We start from the raw sequence: 19,030 nt of genomic DNA on the forward strand, positions 1-19,030 counted from the left end.
TCAAAATCATTGTTGTCCAAATAGGAAAGTTTGGTACGTAGGTGGCGTTCTTCCTGTTGTGAAGCAGACCCATTGCCATCAAATGAATTGTGGCTCCACTAACCATCCGTTCCATCACCACGGAATTCACGCCATTAAATCTTTGTTTCTCATGGAGCAACAAATGTCCATCAAATGTCATCAGATAGATTGCTTTGCATCCTATCAGTTCACATTTGGAGCAGAGAAGAGTTGGCATTTGGACAGCATCAAAAGTCTGCAAAATGTTGACTTGATTAAAGCCTTGATTTACTGTTCATGGAAAGTTTAATCCCAGAAGGAAGGCGCATCTTATTCAAGGTTGTAAGGTCAGTCATCTTTTGCTCGCCAGTGCTTTTTCTCCTGATTTATGTGGCGGCGCTCTAATGCGCCAGGCAGGCAGGCAGGCAGGCAGGCAGGCAGACAGGCAGGCAGGCAGGCAGGCAGGCAGACAGGCAGGCAGGCAGGCAGGCAGGCAGGCAGGCAGGCAGGCAGGCAGGCAGGCAGGCAGGCAGGCAGGCAGGCAGGCAGGCAGGCAGGCAGGCAGGCAGGCAGGCAGGCAGGCAGGCAGACAGGCAGGCAGGCAGGCAGGCAGGCAGGCAGGCAGGCAGGCAGGCAGGCAGGCAGGCAGGCAGGCAGGCAGGCAGGCAGGCAGGCAGCCACGCAGGCAGACAGGCAGGCAGGCAGGCAGCCACGCAGGCAGAAAGGCAGGCAGGCAGACAGGCAGGCACGCACACGGATCACCCACTCGTCTCCCGTCTGGCGGCCTTGAGCCACGTCACCGCGACATTATTCATTATTTACTCCCATCACAACCAGTGTGGAGCTCCAGCGTCACGTTTGCTCGGGGCTCTGCTCAAGGCATTTAAGAAGCTTTTCGAATTCCCCCCCACATCCCTCCTTGGTGACGGGAGAAGCCATCCGTGCCTCAAGGTCAACGCTGTGCTGCCTCGGAATTGCAAACAAAGAGCACTCACGCTGGACAGAAGCCACCTCTCCAAAGCCAATCAATACCTGCGAGCGAGGGACGGCTCCCATCATGAGAGGCATTCATCATCGTCGGCGGCACACCTGAGCAGATACTTTCCAGTGAAGACTTCCCGAGCGAGCGAGCATCTGGGGATTTGAAGAAGAATTTATTTGTGTGGCTGCTCTCATAAACATTTATCACTTTGCTCGACTTGTAATTATCGCTAATGACTGCGCTGATGGCAAGCAGGGGCAGTACAAGTTATTGCTTGATGAGGTGATGCTGATGACAAGTCAGACATCAGAGGCGTATTAGACGCCGCCCGCCCGCCCGCCGCCGCCGCCGCACCGCGGGTCGACAACAGAGCCAGCGCCAGAGTCATTATTACGCAATGAACCACACTGGCAGCTTCTTTATTAAATGGAGCCGGTAGAGCCATCACTCAAGCTTCAAGCTGTTGCTGAGCTGAAGGAGACTCCCGCGAAAACGCCTGATGAATGAAAGCCAGAGAGCGAGCGAGCGAGCGAGCGAGCGAGCGCTGTACACGCAAAGACATTTGATCCGGCTCAACTCCAAAAGCAGCTCATTGCCGCATCCGAGGTGAAAATCACATGAAGTAACTTGACGCTTGTTCAAGGACATTTCCGACCAGAGACGGACACCGCTGACTCGTCACGTTCAAATTGAAATGAGGTTCGCTTAGGATGATACTTACCATAATAGGCGCCAGGAGCGTGCTCTCGCGTTTGCTGCTTCGGAGTTCCAGCGGTCCCCAAGAGCAACAACCTGCGGTATCTGGGAGGAAACTTAGCATTGCAACAGTGGAGTAGTGCAGAAAGAAATGACTGCTTAGCCAGACACTTACTTCATTTGATATACTCGTGGTAATGGGAGTGAATAAAAGGTGAATTGGCTCCATTCGTTTGTGTTTAACAGTTAAAAAGGCAGAAGGTGACAAAAAAGAGCTCAATCCATTTTATTTCACTAAATTGTGTACAGAAAATGAATCAATTCTCCAGATCTCAACAGCAGCACTACGGCTCTCTGATTCCTTTTTTGCTGCGTGCCCTCTTCTCTCCGTTGTCTCGTCTAGTTGTGGCCTTGGAGAGCCTCGGCCATGAACAGCTTCCCAAGGTTCTGAGAGGTGAATTCCTTCACGTTCTGGCAGTAGTTGTTAATTTGCCCTGTTGGAGACAAGCCCAAAATAGCCAAGCAGCCCACACAAATAAAAGCAAAAAAGGGAGGCAAACAGCCAATCATTTGTGCGCACCCAAACGGGCCGAAGCGAGAGGAATGGCAAGAATCCTACTTTTTCATTTGCTACCACCCACGTCTACGTAGCCATAGCATACAACATTCCGCAGGCCCTGCAAAATGCTGGAAATGGCCTGGGATTTGAGGCCATTGCAATTCATCACTTTGTTTGGTCCCTCGCCTAGGACCCGTTTGCCACTTAGGATCATTGGGACGCGGCGCACAAAGGCCGACAACACGGTAGGTCCATTTTCTATTTCAATATAGCGTGCGTCATGAGTTGACTTTTGACGCTAGAGTCAACATTGTAAAGCACGCTCGCATTCATGAAGCAAGCAAGCAACATTCAGATAACCACGGCATTCAATCTCTAGATTCAATTTGAAGACTGAGAGAAGCCGGAGCCCAAATGACAATGCCATTTTCCTTATTTGTCCAGCCCTATTCGCAAGGTAGGCGAAAAATCACTGAGCGCAAAAAGAAGCGTCTGAGCACAAGGAAATATTCCATTCTTGAGCGTTGATACCCACAAAACGGCACGTCCGTTATTCTCAAGTGTACGTATATGCGGAGGTATTGTGCTGTACCTGCAATAAGTAGCGTGTCCATGCGAGGTGGCGCCTGGGGGGGCTTGAACATTTTGCTAATGTCCTCCTCCGGCAAGGCTGCTTCTCCTCTGCTCTCTCGCTGGGTGTTTTCCTGCTGTCGCCTCTGGAGGTACTAGACATAAAGACGGACAGAGGCGCTATTAAAGGACGGACGGACGGACGGCACACAAGTAAACGTTACGTGACAGTGATGGAAGTGACAAGACGTTGTGGAGAGGGAGAGAGAGAGAGAGAGAGAAAGACCAAAAACAAAACGGCTAGACTTTGCATATTGCATTAGCTGCCAAGTTTCCGCGTCTCATTTGCTGAGTGACGACAGACTGATAACATCTGCTGGACATGGGGTGGCCAGTGACGTGTCTTTGTGTGTGTGAGGTTGTGGGCCTGTGTTGATGAGAATTTTGGTGGGGGAGGATGATGACTGGATGGAGTGTGGGTGATTGGCCCAGGGACATTTGGCTAGATGCGCGTTGTTGCTTTTTTATTTTTATTTTTTTGCTTTGCAGGGCTCGTGTGAACAGAGACGGGCTCCGAGGTCTGTGACTATTGCAAATGTCGTCAATGCGTTAAAGCTTCAGACGGAGGACCGCGGCCGACGACGATGCTGCTATTGTTCTGACAAATGCTATTTTTGAACTATTTTCATTCTTATAATACGTTTAGCATCATTATTATAATACATGTGCATTCCATTTTGTGTGCGTGGGCAGGCGCTATTGCTTTCATTTGATTGAAAATGTGCTATCCTTCTGGCTGTGTGCGTGCGTGCGTGCATTTGTTTCTGAACACACCAAATGCTTTTCTGCTGGAGCTTTCTGATTGACAGCTAATGAAGTCAGAGTATGAAATTCATCTCTGTAACAGGCTATAAAAGATGACTAAATCAAGAGAAAAAGGAGCTTTTACTGCAATTCTTGTCATTGCTTTGTGTCCATTTGCTTGAGCGCCCCAAAAGTGTATTTGTCCAGAAACAGCAGTAGAACCTCCATTTAAAATGGAAAAAAAACCTCCCACTACTTTTGCATCTCCCAAGCTTGCGATTGGGTACACAGCTGGCTGAGGCGCTATTTTGTTAGCTAGCTGGCTTCCTTCCTTCCTTCCTTCCTTCCTTCCTTCCTTCCTTCCTTCCTTCCTTCCTTCCTTCCTTCCTTCCTTCCTTCCTTCCTTCCTTCCTTCCTTCCTTCCTTCCTTCCTTCCTTCGGGTGGGTGTGGAGAATTACCTGGTGCTTCTGCTGCTGCTGTTTGCTCAGATTGCGGCTGTAGGTGTTATACTTGACTATGTCTTGGTTCATGTCATCCACCCTGTCCATCAAGAGCTGAAGGCTTTTCTCCAAATGGTTGCTGCAACAAAGGTTCATCACATGTATGACTTGACGCATTCATTAAAGGCATCTTCCCGAAACCAGAAGCTACCCACCCTCCTTCCCAGTTGCTGTTTTTAGGAACAGTAGTGACCTTTCCAACCTCTAATACTATTTGGGAATTCAAATACTCTTATGGTAAACGCGTGTGGGTCACAAACTGCATTTGTACCGGTTCCGTCTGCCAGCGCTCCGAATAACGGCATCGAAGGTCAGAGGACTCAGCAAAACAACAAAGCCCAACTCCCCCGGGTACTGTAAAGCAGAGCGCAGAGCGAGACGAGCGCTATTAGCCGCTTCGTCGTCAACACTGACATCTCAGAGAGGACGCGCTGACATTTGATATATTGTTGCCATTATCAAAATATTGATCAGGCCTTCTTGTAATTCAAAAGATAATAGACAGACAAAAAGTGTTGCAATCGGGTCAAAGGAGGAATGCCTGCATTCAAGTTGCAAGCTGGATTGCCGATGATAGCCCACGGCTTTGTCAATCTTTTAAATACGTAGAGGATGATACTGTATCATCATTACTATGACGAATGGCAGTTGCTAAAGCCCTGGTTACGGTATAATAATGATAATCATAAAAGCTTTTCTCAAGTTGCACAACGAATGAGAGAAATGTTCGAAACGTTTCATTCTTACTCTGACCAAGCCGTTGAAATCAAATGAATGATCTACCGTGCACCACTCGAGTGCCCGCTGAGCAATAATTGTTCATGCTCCATGCCGCTAACGCAGTAAGAAGGCCAACTTCAAAATAAAGCTGAGCTTCCCAAATCAAATTCCAAGTTCATGATTATACGTTGATCACTTTGAACATGAAATATATACTAAAACGTGAAAGTGTCTTTTGATTTACAGAAGACAACGTCCCAACTTGATTGGAATTGCGTTGGGATGCCATTTGATGCTAATAACTCCCAATGTGCTACATTGACACTTTTAGTCATCATTGTGCTAGCAGTGGCGGCGGCAGCAGCAGCTCACAGCCGTTTCATGGCTCGCAGCAGCTTATTTCCATAAACGATGGCCGACTAACACCTCGGAGCATGGAAATACAAGGCTGAACAACGGCATTTATCCTGACCGACCTGCTGGATAGGTTGAGGAGTTCGTGTTTGTCAGCGACTGTGGACTTGTCCTCCAGCTCCCACATCAGCACGTTGATCAGGTGAGAGTTTTTGATGACAATGGGCACCTCCTCGAACATGTGATCAAAGCCAATGTTAGCCTTCTTCAATCTAAAGGGGGGGACAAGACACAGACAGAAAATGTAGCAATCATTGATTTTTTACGTTCAGGTCAAATATGCCGATGTGCTTCGGTAGCGTTTGCTTTCATGCTTTATCACGACGCAAAAGAAGACCGGCTCAATGTAGCTTTTGTTGCCAGCTCGGATAAGCCAAACTCTGCCCTAAGGCGCGTCCTAACTATTTTGGGGGCTGCCATTTCTCTCTCGGACTTACAAATGTGGACGGAAACAAATGGCAGCCCTCTGTTTATCCAACGAAAAAAATACAGTCCGGTCACGAGCCTATCCCGCTTGACATCGGACACCCTAAAGTGGTCGCAGGGCACATATGTATTTCTTGGCGAGCATTCCAGCTCAATTAGACCGCACATTTGCAAGTGAAAGAAAAGTAACCGTCTTTTTTTGGTTTCCCCTGAAAATCTCTTATTTTGCGTCATTTTGCTACATTTCCATAGCATTTGCAAATGGCCATTTGCGGTGCTCGGATTTGCCTTCGCCACAGTAAGTGACGTCCGAGCCATTTAAAGACAGAATGTGCATTTTTAAAAGTGAATATCCGGTGGATTTTTTTACGTAAATTGCTCTCGCGGCGGGCTCTGCGACTTCCAACTCCCTCCCGGTAGCAAACGACTCGAAAGGAACGCCATTCAAGTAACACGGACTGAAGCCACTCTTGGCTCATCTAGTATGACCTCATGATTGTTTTGGTTGAGCGTGATTGAAATGACAAAAAGCACAGCAAAGTTGGACAATTCAAGCCGAACCTCAGACAAAGTTGGAAGTGAACAATGGTGCATTTAGTTTCAAGTGGGGAGGACAGGAAACTCACCCTAACCTTTCACGCATATTGGCACAATTATCCATTACTGCTGACCTTTTCAGACCTATTGCAATAGAGCAATATAAATAAAGAGGAGCGGCGCATTTCACTTGACAATTGCTCACAGATATTGGACTTTGTCAACGTCACAATATTTCCAAGACGAATTTGATGCTTCAGATTCCACGTTGCTCCAGTCCAACCAAGACTCATTTGATGCTTCAGGTCCGTGCCGTGCTCTGTGTACTTGGAGGGCGCATCCGAGGGATGGCTCCATTGTACTCAAACGCGGAACCGGTATTCTTCGAATAAAAGAGACCGACCGACCGACCGCCCGACCGCCCGCCGCGTCCAAAGACATGCATCGCCCACCCATCCACCCGCCACCGGCATAATTAACTTGAGGCAGGGCAATTGCATCAATTCAAATCAATCATGAAATCAAGTCTTTCTTTTTTGCCAGTGGGGGCGAGCCTCTGAGCAACGGGCGCCACAGCGGACGTGAGCGAGTTCAGGCGCAGGAGGCGTGGATGGTGAGAAACAAAATGAGGATTGAAGAGACCTCGTGCAACGGAGCCGTGGGAAGCCCCACGACACCGGCGCAGCGCGTGACTAAACGGAGAGCCACCTGTGATCAACTGATGCACACACACATTGACATTGAGACACAAACCCTTCAGGTGTGAAATCTTTCTCTTTGCAGATCTCCATGAGTTTGGGAGTGAGCCTGTAGGCCTTCAGGGACAGCGAGCCTTGGGCCGTCTTTATAGGGTCTGAAAGGGGGAAAGCCAGAGACGTGAAACAACTCATCAGACGCTATACAATCAAGTGGACTGACCATAGATGAGCACGACCGACTCCTCGATGGCATGCTGGTAGCTGAACTGGGAGTCCAGCAAGGCTCGGCTGACAAAGGAGCCGTAGTAGGTGGACTGGTACCAGCCGACGTGCAGATGGTCGATGTTGACGTGACGCAGAGAACGCATCATCTCCATCTGGTACTGGACTGCGAGCAGAAACACAAGCGTGAGGATTTCTTTGCCACCAAACGAGCGAGGGCGGCCATTTGCCCACGAATCATTTCGAGCTCAGGCGGGCGTCTCGCTGTAAGGAAACGGGGGGAAGCCCACTTGGAAGCGTCCTTCCCGCCAGGAAGCACGCTATACGGCCACAGCTTCTCGCGCCGTACGTTGAAAAGGATTTGCGTTCTAAGCTACCAAGTTGTTTTTATTTGACAACACCGCCATCGTTTTCTTAGTGTTTGGCCACCGGGAGCAACGTCTCCATCTGGAGCTGTGAAGGAAGAGGGACAAAAAGAGACATTGGACAAAGTGAAACGGCTCCACGCGCTTATCAGGTGATTGATTGGTGGTCCCGCCGTTTAATGTCTGTTCTAGAAATGTCCACCGCTGACATTCCTTCCGCTCGTTCATTCTGGGTGCTGATAAATCGAGCTATCCCAGTGGAGAAGAGAAAAGACACATACAGACAGTCGCAGGTTTCGGCTGGAGGGGACAGATAGGGTGCCGTGCCAGACAATCCTTTCATCGGGAACAGCCGTAGCGGCAGACAGGCAGACATTATTGGGCAGCTGTGGCCCCCTCCCTCCCTCCACCTTCTTGTGACCAAAGCAGAGGTGGAAAGGGCCAACGCACTGCGCTGCTGGCTAACAAGAGAGCTCAAGGACACAAATAATGAGCATACCTAGCTAAATATTGCAATAAGGACATTCCTCTGCCAACATGTTCATCATTGCTTTTATTTAACTTCAGACATTTTGCTTTCTTTCCCAATACATTCTTCAAGACACTGGACAAACATTCATTCATTCATGCATCCATTCATGCATCCATTCATGCATCCATTCATGCATCCATCCATCCATCCATCCATCCATCCATCCATCCATCCATCCATCCATCCATCCATCCATCCATCCATCCATCCATCCATCCATCCATCCATCCATCCATCCATCCAATCCATCCATCCATCCATCCATCCATCCATCCATCCATCCATCCATCCATCCATCCATCCATCCATCCATCTTCCTCCTCAATGAATCCAATTTGAATGATAATCACAACCATCTCAAAACGCTTTGTTATTCACAGACTAACTGGAAGCTTAAGTCTTGCTGCCCAGAGGGAAACAAAAACCCAAGCAATCAGCCAGCATGTACGTATGTGCATAATTGAGTTGGCTTGGTCGCTGTTGGAGCAATGAAGCCGACAGATAGTCCCTACTCTAATAGCGGATGACGCGAGAGGTGAAGCGCTGGAGCGCTTGCATGCTGCTGCAGGCCACAACATTTCAGAGATGAGAGCGGCCGTGTCTTCAAAAGTCAAGCTCCACCTAAGTGTGTGTCACAACACGTTCACGTCACCACCTTGTCACTACTGCATGGCCCACAAATGACGCACGTGCTTTAACAGTGAGAAAAACATAGGCTGGAGCTATTGTGCGCATGTCTGATGTTTGTAACAAGCCATCCCCATCAAAATGGCTCCAGAATTCAATGAAGGAGAGGAGAGGAGAATCATGCAAGTTAGCCATGACTATTAAGCCACCTTTACTGTTGGCCACAAGGCAATGCAATGCAATGCAACGTGAGCTGGGTTTAGACCGTCGTGAGACAGGTTAGTTTTACCCTACTGATAGATAATATGCAATGCAACGCAACGCAACGCAACGCAACGCAATGCGATGCAACGCAATGCGAGATTCTACTTCAAGTAAGCCAGAACAAGACACCAACAACCCCATAACAGCAGCAAAGTATCCATTTTGGAGGAAATGACATTAGTCGTGGCAAACGATGAGAAGGAAAAAACACATATGGCCTTCAGCAAAGCAGAACAAATATTGACAAGCGTCTCACAAACAGCTCTTTACTTTTGCTGTCAATCTTTTTCCATGTCTCCTCTTCTTGTGCCTGCCTGCCCTCTAACTTTCTCCTATTATTGGCTCCTTTTTCATTTTGTCTTGCACTTTCTCTTCTTGTGTTCTACACCCCCCGCGTGATGAGACAATGGAGCAGATGGCTAAAAGTGATGGAAATAAAGACTGCACCTGGGGGATCCCATCCACACGTGATTTATATCTGATTCCAAATGAGATCTCTACGCATCTGTGTGCTAAGAGCCAACCTTGCATTTGCACCGTGCAGTCAAAAGGTGACAGCGAGTGAAAATGTTCACAAGGTACCATCAGCGCACTCATCTAATTGGCCTCACTCGGGGAGAACAAGGAAAAATCAATTTCCCATTTGGGACAGGTAGAGTTATTTATTGAAGGGCAACCTCCAAGAAGGACCTCATCACAGCTTCTTGGAAAGCGCAGGCAGGCACGCACGCACAGTGCGTTTCCAGCAAGGAGTTGAGGGGTCACGGCATTTTGAATTCTCTGACTTCAATTAACCTACGTCTGCTCCGAATGACAATGTGAAGGCTGACCTTGCAGAAGCTGCTCGGCTTGTCATTTGCATTTTGACAAAAATGCTTGTCCTGGTCCAATATGACATGAAGCGAAAGCGGACCACGGTGGCCGGACGATGACGTACTACGTAGCCCTCCTTTCCTTCCAGCAAAGGTGCTGTCTTGGTAGAGCGCAGCCTACTCCCACAAAGTCTTTTCCAAGGCCTTTTCCTCCAAAAAGCAGGGTGGCGCCTTGCCGTTTTGGGGTTGAAGGACTATTAGGCGCTCGCTCTCCTGCTCCTATTTGTCACAGCAATCTGCAGCATGTGCACCAGCCACTCTCAGGCACGCAGTGGTGATACGTATTTGTCGACTATAAATAGCCATCATTGCCATCTCGCAAATCACCACGGTGATTGAGGGAAAACATGCAGATTGACTCGGCGAGCTCTTCGACGTATTCCCTCGGTGTCGACGGCTGTCGGACATTATTTGCAAGGTGACACGAGAGGAAAGTGGAACGGCAGCTAGAAAGGTATCCAAAGCCACCCACAGAGCACATGGGGATGGAGACTTCTTGTTTCCATTGTGACAAAAAGTCTAGCGCAAATGTGCATTGGCAAATGACACCACGGCGACGACGACGACAACTCAATGTTAAATAAATGCAGCGACAAACGGCGCCCACGGATATCATGACATCTGTCAACGCAAAGATGAAGGGCGTGCGCCGCCACCGCGTCCACTAATCTCACTTTTCAGTGATTCAAGGGGGCAAAAGGGTTTAATGAGCAGCAAATGGCTCGCTGACTAGGAGTGCGACGGCGCACGGCAAAATACGGCACCGTTTGGTCGGCTTCACTTACACGGATGCATTTGCAGGCAACCGTATACGTGGTTCAAAGCCCAAATCATATCGCCCGGTTGATTGAAGAGCGGCTGGATGGATCAATGAAAAGCGTTTACCTTCATCAAAGTCGGCATCATCCTCAGTATGCTGCGGGAAGGGGAAACAGTTGGTGATCTCCAGCCGATCATCAACCACCAGGCCCAGGAGGACGCCCTGAACCACCTCGCTGCTCTGGCCCTCTTCGTAGTGCTTGATGATCTTCAGCACCACCTGCAGCAGCCAAATAACAAACAGAGAGATAGAGCGGCTTTTTTGACGCACATCTTTAGGCCGCGCGATGCGACTCGTTTCGTTTCCTACTTCCAAACTTTCAAATCTTGTTTGCTTGTCCTTTACTCAGAGCTTGTTAATACGACAGGTTCCAATGAAAAGGAGGTCTTCAAAATGGACCGCAATGGCGGGAGGGAGGTAGGGATGCGCAGCTTGCGACTTATGTGGCAGGCAACCAGACTGCTGACAGACTTCAAATTACAACAAACGCACTTGCACTGTTAACACGGCAAGCGTCTGAGGGTTAGGGGAGCCCTCCAGCTACACCTCTGACAGGCAGGCAGGCAGGCAGATCCTATGATGCAAGCCGAGAGCGAGTGTTACGCCGCATCGCTGCACTCTGGCATTTTTTTGGGGGGTGGATCGCTACCTGAAACCGACACGTTTGCTGCTGACACTCCAATTGAGGTTACACGTTTTAATTTAACCGCACAAAGTTCTGGCTAATGAGAATGGAAAAGGAGTCAAGAAAATGTCATTAGCGCGCCATTGAATACACATTGAGGTAAAATATTGAGATATGAAATTAAGGTCCCAAGACTCCAGGGCAAGTTTAATTAGCAAGATAAAAGGAAGGCAGCAGCTGGCAAGTTCAGCTCCTGCGTTGAGGCGCGCGCGCGCACGCGCGCACACACACACACACACACACACACACGCTAAACTGCTTTGTGTCCATGGCAGTGTGTATGTGAGTCTGCACCCGTGGAGTGGAGCAGTGGCCGAAGGCACACAAGTACATGGAAGTGAAGCTACTTTGTCCTCTGCTGTATAAATAGGGCTACTACATAGTGGGCTTATCCATCCATCCATCCATCCATCCATCCATCCATCCATCCATCCATCCATCCATCCTATGCTTATGATCTAATGCGCTTTTATGACTCCCTTAAATGACAGCCTATTGTTTGTGTGTAGGGACTGCTTCTTTCACACTGGTTGTCATGAAACAAAGAAGAAATAGATATTGCCCTCTGTTGGAATAAAAAATTGATACACTAACGTCAAATCGATTTTATTTGATGACAACACACTAACACAACATGCATAATGGATTTGCCTTGGTAGAACAATCGCAACTTAGTTGCTCCTGTTCTGTTTGCGGGGTCGCTAATCCCATACATAGAAAACTAGGATGGGACGAGATGTCTGAGAATGAGGGGAGATTTTTGTTTTTTTTAATTCTAATACAACATTTGATATATTATTGATATCTTATTTTATATATATATATATATATTTTTTTTTTACATGAATTTAGTGAAAATGCACAAAACGAACTTGCGTCTCATCCGGGTTACCATTTGTAATGATTTTGGTGACTATTGGGGGGGGGGGGGGGCGTGGTGACGTGACGTGATGACATGAGATGAGATGACAATGTTGCCTGCTTTAATGTGTTTATGGCTCCATGTTAAACAAGATGGTACTCGAGTCCTAATTATGTCTTTTTTCGCGTTTTAAGCAACAGCTAAGCAGGTAGCTTTTTGCTAGTTGTGAAACGCACTCGTGGTTGACAAAAACAAGTCCGGTCTATCTGTTCACGTTAACAATGCGCGGTAACCATATTGTCATGAAATGATTGATCGATAGATCAAGACGTTTATTTTGGACGCTAGCAATCAAGAAGGCGCCACTCATTTCCATCTTAAGGCCACGATGATGCTTGCGCGCAAGCAACTGCTCCACATCTGGTAAAGGTGCTACCTTTTTCGAACAACATTTACCATCAAATAGTGAAACGAAAGCGTCCTGTGCCACATACCAAACCATCGATCTGGATCTGCTTCACAGGGGAGTCCAAAGTGCCACCAGTCGAGGCCATTACGACGGTAAACTAGTCCACAGCTCTTACTTGGAAACTCTCAACAAGCCGCTGCACGAGGAAAAGGGGGACACAATTTAGAAGGGACATTTCCGCTACGACGTGAGTTTCCGGTTCGTGCAGAAACACACGCCACACAGGTAAATTCCGAACAAACCGACACATAATCCCAAGAATTCAGGGAATGTACACGCTTAAAATAATGTCAAGTATGCCATCATTATTAGAAGATTATACCTGTTCATCCCATTAACACCTTCGATGTCATTTCCCTCGATTTATTTGAATTACATTTACATTGTTATGTTCTGGAAAACAAAAATGTGTCCATTTCGTGAGCATAGTCAATGTTAGGAATGCATTTGGAGTCAGACATTTAACGTAACATAGATGTTCAAAGAAAGAGCTGTAATCTCAGTTTAAAATTAGGGTTACGAATAATATGCAGCGATGGTGTATGTAAAACATTTTTATTTCCAATCTTTACAGATGTATCACTAGACATTACCCAAAGACTAAAAAGGTGGGACGCTGCACGTATCTGTAACAAGTACATTTTCTAGTTACATAATGCAAAAAGGTGTACAAGCATAAATGTGAAACACACACACAAAAAAAAAGCTAATGAAGTTTAACTGACAAACTGTCTGAATTTTATAACTAAAGTATGATATACCTGGCCCCCAGGGAGAATATTTGACAAAGTCACTTGTATTATGTGAGGGGAAAGAAAAAAGAAAAAAAACCCACACACACAAGGAGGTGGAGTTACACTTTTGAGAAATAAAACAGTACCTTCCCATATTATGTACATAGCCGCTGCAGCGCTTCACATGGAACCCATGAGTTCTCATGATAGAAACGTAATATTTACAGGGCTAGAGGGGTACTGTTTCAAAGTAGAAAAGTTAACTTAAAAGCAAATGAATCAAAGCATACAAATTGGTGATGGAAGTGTGTTGTTGTTGTTGTTGTTGTTTTTTATATATATAAATATAACTGTTAACATTCTTTTGTTTGAACTAAGTGAATACAGCAAGAGTCCACCTAAAGTACAGTAAAATAATTTTCAAACATCCAAAAACCTTCCCAACTAACCAACCCCACCTTTCATCTTGGTTGGGGGTGTATGAGGAAAAAACATAAAAAAAACCAAAGCTGCTCGTTTAAAAAAAAAAAAAAGATGTCTGTGGCAATCAGTGTTTTTTCCTCTGTCAATGTTTAAATAAGGTGGAATCGTGGTCCAGCGGTGGCGACGATGTCACTGTAAGGCTCCGTCTGGGTGACTTCAATAGCTTGCTGCTTCTTGAGGACCAGGAAACTGTAGAACTTAGCGGCTGCCTGCTTCTTGTTGTTGTTTCGGCACAAGTCAAGCAGGCTGACCGAGTCTGCTCCAGTTTTTGCCATGACGCGCTGCACGGGCAATCGCGAGTTAGCAAAGTCATCAACACGAGCGGCCCCCAACCCCCCAATCAGATGTGTACAATGTCAGAACTCGAGCGGCCCCCAATTCCATGTGTACAATGTCAGAAACCTTGGCGACGACTGAGGGATCTAGATCCATGTTCAAACAAATCACGGCAATCCACTGCTGTTTTTTCACCACTATTGTACGTCTTTTTCGGCTTAGCGTTGCACTTAGCCATGTGACCATCTCAGTGGTGTACATTTGTTCACAAAAATCTCTTGAAGGAGTCATTGGCTAGCTTCTGGGAATAATCGAAATGCACAATACTGATGTCAGAGACATGGGCTTTAGGTAAGGATGGTTGCAAACTAAGTATTTACATTTGCGCCAACCCGATTACCAATGGAGCGAAACCACCCGTTGTTGGGAATCCATTTAACTGGTTAAAAGGCTACAAAAATGATTGGAACCAGCCACGAATGATTTTGTACCTGAAGCCCGTGTAGCATCTGTTGAGTTCTCTTGTTCCATCGCTTCTCTTCCTGGTCCTGGTCTCCAGCCTGACCTTCTTCGTCCTAATCAAGACAACACAAAAGAATCAGGTTGACAAAAAGAATCCCTCTCGCATTGCCATGGCTTGAATGGCGTTTTCTGTTTTGTTGTAAAGCACTTTGGGCACCAGTTGGCTCTCTAAATAGAATTGGATTTGATTGAGCTCTGTGTCAAAGTTATGCGAGATGGACCGATTGCGGTTGGAAGGGTATACGTCGTCGAACCTCTTCTTCGTCGCTCTCATCCTTCTTGTCTTTGCTCTTTTCTCCGATGAGGTCCAGTTCAGGAACAAGCTGCGTGAGGTTGACGGTTGTCTCCTCCGGGGGCAGGTCAACCTGCGGCATGTCCAGCCTCTGAGACAAGGCCGAGCGCTCGGCCAGCTGTTGTGGCTGCTGCTGCTGCTGCTGCTGTTCTAAGGCGGCCATCTGAAAGGGTCAAGAAGCCATGCTCAGTCCAAATCCCTCACAAAATAATAGGTGAAGATTTTTCTTTTCCAAAACTCACAGGCCCGACGGCACTCTCCTTTTCGAGGGTCTTGCGTTTGACGCCACGAGGAGTGGAGGGAGGCGGCATGACCGTCTCATCCAGGGCTGTCCTGCTGCCTTCCATTGCAGAGGCAGCCAGCAAACTGGGTTCTTCCATGATAGTCTGATCTATACGGTGAACGGGGGACAGCGGTTATCGGCTAACTACTCCTCTAGAATTGTGGATTGGCCCCCAAAAGTCCTCTTACCGATGACATCTCTGTGCTGACCCATGACGTCCTCCCTGGGCACCTCTGGGTTCTCCAGCTCTTTGAGGAATTCATCCAAACTGTCTGCTTCGCCACCCTTTCTCCTTTTCCTGAGCTCATCTGGCACCAGAGGTGTCAGACAGCGTGTGAACATCTAAATGCAGAGAATATTAGCAAAGTGAAGGGGTTGTTAAAAAAAAAAAAAAAACCATATACAGCATTAGTTAGACGGTGCGACCAAAACAGTTCTGATCAATTATGCACAAACACATTTTTCTCAATATTTTGAAGACGCGTACGAGGCCGTGAAAGAGGAGGGAGGGAGGGAGGAATGGAAAGGAGGGAGGGAGGGAGGAATGGAAAGGAGGGAGGGAGGAATGGAAAGCAGGGAGGAAAGGGAGTTAGAACACCGTTGACTTTCTCATTCCGTCCCTTAAATGTCACTACATGGGCAGCAGATCAATGAAAGATGGAACTTGAAAAATGTCCTTTCAAGCGCTTGAAAAGGATGTGGTGGCAAATGACAATTTGCTTTCTTGTGGCAAATGGCAGTTTGGCTTGCTCTCAAAAACACACGCTCGCTCACCCACCCAAGGCCATTTTGGGAACGTGCACAACAAAGTTTTCACTTGAATGGGCAATACAACACCCCTTACCTTAAGCAGCCTGGCATTCCAGAGAGGCTGAGCGGGAAGAGAGAAGAGCTTCTCTACTCCCCCAGTCTCCTTCCACATCATCAGCTTTTTAGTGGGAGGGGCCAGGTCCAGCGTGGTCACAATATCCGAGTAGTCAGAGAGTTGGGCTCTGATGGTTTTACTGTCCAATTCCTTCACGCTGTCTACGATCAGCTTCCTCTTACGCTTGGCCTTGGTCTCTTTCACTGAAGAGGAGTTGAGACAAAAATCAACCACTTTCGATCGTCTGCAGCATTGTTACCTTGTTGACCAAAACCATTTTCAATTCAGAGCCCAAAGCGGGTACAAAATATTTGACTAACCGGTGATGTCGATGGGCTCCAGTGCAAACGCTTCTTCCTCATTATGAACAAGAGTGGTCTGTTCCGTCTGGTCAGCCATGGCCGGCAGCGGCTCCGCCGGCCCTGAGTCCGGGCTGTCTGGACCCGCTATACGTTGTAAAAGGGGAATTAGGATGGGGCCCAGCCATGGTACACGGCTACTCAGAAGTCCATTCTCATTTTTGACACAACCTTTAGCTCGACAGCAAGTACTTACGTGATTGGAGGTTGTCGAAATCGTCCTCATCATCCCCGTGATCCGGAGGCATCATGACACTCCCGGTGATGGCCGGAGGGTCGTCAAAAATGCCACCGCCGTCTTCAGAGCTCAGTAGCTTATCCACTGAAAGAAAGATGTCAAAATCACCACTTCCGCATCAAGGCTAACAGGGGAGCTGCTGCCTTTGGAGAGCTCACCTAACATTCCTCCGTCACTGTTGCCCAAGGAGGCGTCTCCAAAGTCATCATACTCCATGTGGTTGGATTTATCGGGCAGATTAGCCGGACCGGGCTCGGGCTCTAGCAAAAGGTTGGAGGCCGTAGCACCGTGCATGATATCCTCCTCGAACGTGCTGGCGTCACGCATCATCTCCCGGTCATCCATGCCAAAGTCAGCTGGGGAGAAAAGCAGGTCATGTGTAAATAAGGTTCTTCTGCTCTAACAAAACTACATTCCACAAAGGTGGACTCTTTTTTTCTTTACACGAGTCGCGCATCACCGTTATGACCTACCAAAGTCATTGTCTTGCAAAAGGCTGAGATTGCCAACATCCTCTCTCATGGTAATCTCCTCAACTCTGCTCTGGTTCAGAGTGAACTGCTGGGCCACGTCAATGTCACTGTGCACAGGACAGCAGATTGCGCAAAATGAGCGGAGACAACTATTCTCAGAATAGCAGCATTCTTATCTGTAGTTGCGTTTTCGAGATTGTGACGAGAATAAGCGTGAAGAGAAGACACGGACTTACTCCAGGTCAGGAAGTGGCTGATCAAAGTCATGAAACTCTTCAGGTAAAGTGATGGCATTGTATGCTGCCTCTCTGTTTTCCTCAGGCAGATCCACCACACCTGGACACAAATAAAAGCAACAACGCTGAAACTCAGCACGCGGCTAAAGGAAAGGAAAGGAAAGGATTATCGGGGCAAGCGGATGCAACCGTACCTGGCCTGAAAGCCATTTTGATTTTGATAAAAGCTTCATTGCAATCAGCCAGCAGGTACTTGGCCTTTCTGTGGTAGATTCTCACCACCCCGAGAAGCAAGTGACCTGATGTGCGCAACGCCATCTTCACCTATGAGCACAATACGAAAGAATGCGATATTCCAGAGAGAGCGAGAGAGAGAGGGCCTTTCACTGAACAGACTGAATAAAGTGGATTTGGTTGTCATGGTTACCTTGGGTGAGATGATGCTCTCCACACTGCTCTCCAAGTTGCATTCAAACACATGAGCCTTGGTCAGCTTCTTGTCCCAATGGGCCGCCAGCCAAATCTTGGCCAGCGGCCCACGCTTGCTGAGGACAAAGTGGGCGTAGAACATCGCCTTGGTTCCACTGCCTCACACACTGACAATGGCGTAGGCTCACCTGTTGAGCAAAATGTATATATGTGGTATTGCCGCTATTATTGGGAACTGGTCGGATTTAATCATTCAACAACAACCTACAAAAGGGCCATTTCAAATGTGTATTGTAAGCAAAATGTGGACGTAATACTTGGAATTACTATTAGAAGCCCGGGAGAGACTGTTGTGAGATGACAAACGGTAGATTGAGCAGAAATGTAATCATTCACAAGAACAACACGCATGCTATTGGTGCAGACGAGTTACCGAACGGTAGATCGATTCAGAGAGGAGAGCAGTCAAGACAAAAATGTAGACAATCGCGCCAGCAAATATGTAATCGGCGCCATGATCGAAATTGTACGCCAAATAGCATTAGCATTCATTACGCATTTGTGTGTGCGTGTGTGTGCCAGACGTTTTCAGCGTGGCTGTTCTGACGTCTTCTTCCCGAGTCCAAAGTGCATTTATTTCGAAACAACACTTTACCATCCTTACATTGTCATAAGTGATGTTCTAGCTAACGGCTAACGACTCCTCCTCGTAGCACGAAGGCCTGAGTTAGTACTACCGTGCTTGCGCACTCGCCTCCCCCCCACCCCCACTCCTCCAAAAAAAGAAAATGGCACAAAACAATACGCATCCAAGTGAGAACCTACTTACCGGCGATACACCGATAGATTGTGGAGTTCCACAGATGATGGTACTTCTCCCAGCGAATTTCTCCCCGTCGTACTCATTAAAACAGAAAAGATGGCGCCAGTCGCCTTCCTCCCGCTCAGCGCTGCCCTTTTAAAATCCACAGGATGTTTACAGTCAAAAATGGCGGAGGAGGAGTTTCCTGAGGGGGAGGCAAGGCGCAGTGAGCACTTGCGGCCGACAGGGGGGTGGGGGTGGAGGGGACCAAAGCAAGTGAAAATGAAAAAGATTCCAACCAAATAGTTTATAGAGAAAAGAGTTCGATAAAAATAATCGTCTTTCTTTTTTGCATTAATTTTATTCTATAGGGTTTCCATTTTTAGTCAATAGGCACTTTAATACGAGTTAAA

The 19,030-nt window shown here is 47.5% G+C and overlaps 2 protein-coding genes across 3 annotated transcripts; both read right to left on the reverse strand.

Moving 5' to 3' along the window:
* Positions 1–1,948: 1,948 nt before the first annotated feature.
* On the reverse strand, positions 1,949–12,817 carry LOC125975196 (eukaryotic translation initiation factor 3 subunit H). The gene is made up of 8 exons (XM_049730424.1): positions 12,651–12,817; positions 10,675–10,828; positions 7,128–7,295; positions 6,963–7,062; positions 5,309–5,458; positions 4,071–4,191; positions 2,830–2,962; positions 1,949–2,172 (listed from the first exon to the last, which is right to left on the reverse strand). The coding sequence occupies exons 1-8, from the start codon at positions 12,708–12,710 to the stop codon at positions 2,078–2,080; spliced, it is 981 nt and encodes a 326-aa protein (XP_049586381.1). The 5' UTR covers positions 12,711–12,817; the 3' UTR covers positions 1,949–2,077.
* A 347-nt stretch (positions 12,818–13,164) lies between these two features.
* Positions 13,165–18,809, reverse strand: LOC125975195 (double-strand-break repair protein rad21 homolog A). 2 transcript variants are annotated; one of them, XM_049730422.1, is made up of 14 exons: positions 18,645–18,809; positions 17,814–18,003; positions 17,581–17,710; positions 17,387–17,486; positions 17,151–17,257; positions 16,836–17,033; positions 16,636–16,761; positions 16,401–16,526; positions 16,060–16,283; positions 15,404–15,557; positions 15,175–15,323; positions 14,895–15,095; positions 14,610–14,693; positions 13,165–14,123 (listed from the first exon to the last, which is right to left on the reverse strand). In XM_049730422.1, the coding sequence occupies exons 2-14, from the start codon at positions 17,955–17,957 to the stop codon at positions 13,932–13,934; spliced, it is 1,935 nt and encodes a 644-aa protein (XP_049586379.1). In that variant the 5' UTR covers positions 17,958–18,003; positions 18,645–18,809; the 3' UTR covers positions 13,165–13,931. The 2 variants fall into 2 exon arrangements, with proteins under 2 accessions (XP_049586379.1, XP_049586380.1); XM_049730423.2 differs by lacking the exon at positions 18,645–18,809 and adding an exon at positions 18,480–18,501.
* Between the last annotated feature and the right edge of the window lie 221 nt (positions 18,810–19,030).

The sequence above is a fragment of the Syngnathus scovelli genome, chromosome 9, assembly GCF_024217435.2.
Source record: "Syngnathus scovelli strain Florida chromosome 9, RoL_Ssco_1.2, whole genome shotgun sequence".
NCBI classification, from domain to species: Eukaryota; Metazoa; Chordata; class Actinopteri; order Syngnathiformes; family Syngnathidae; genus Syngnathus; species Syngnathus scovelli.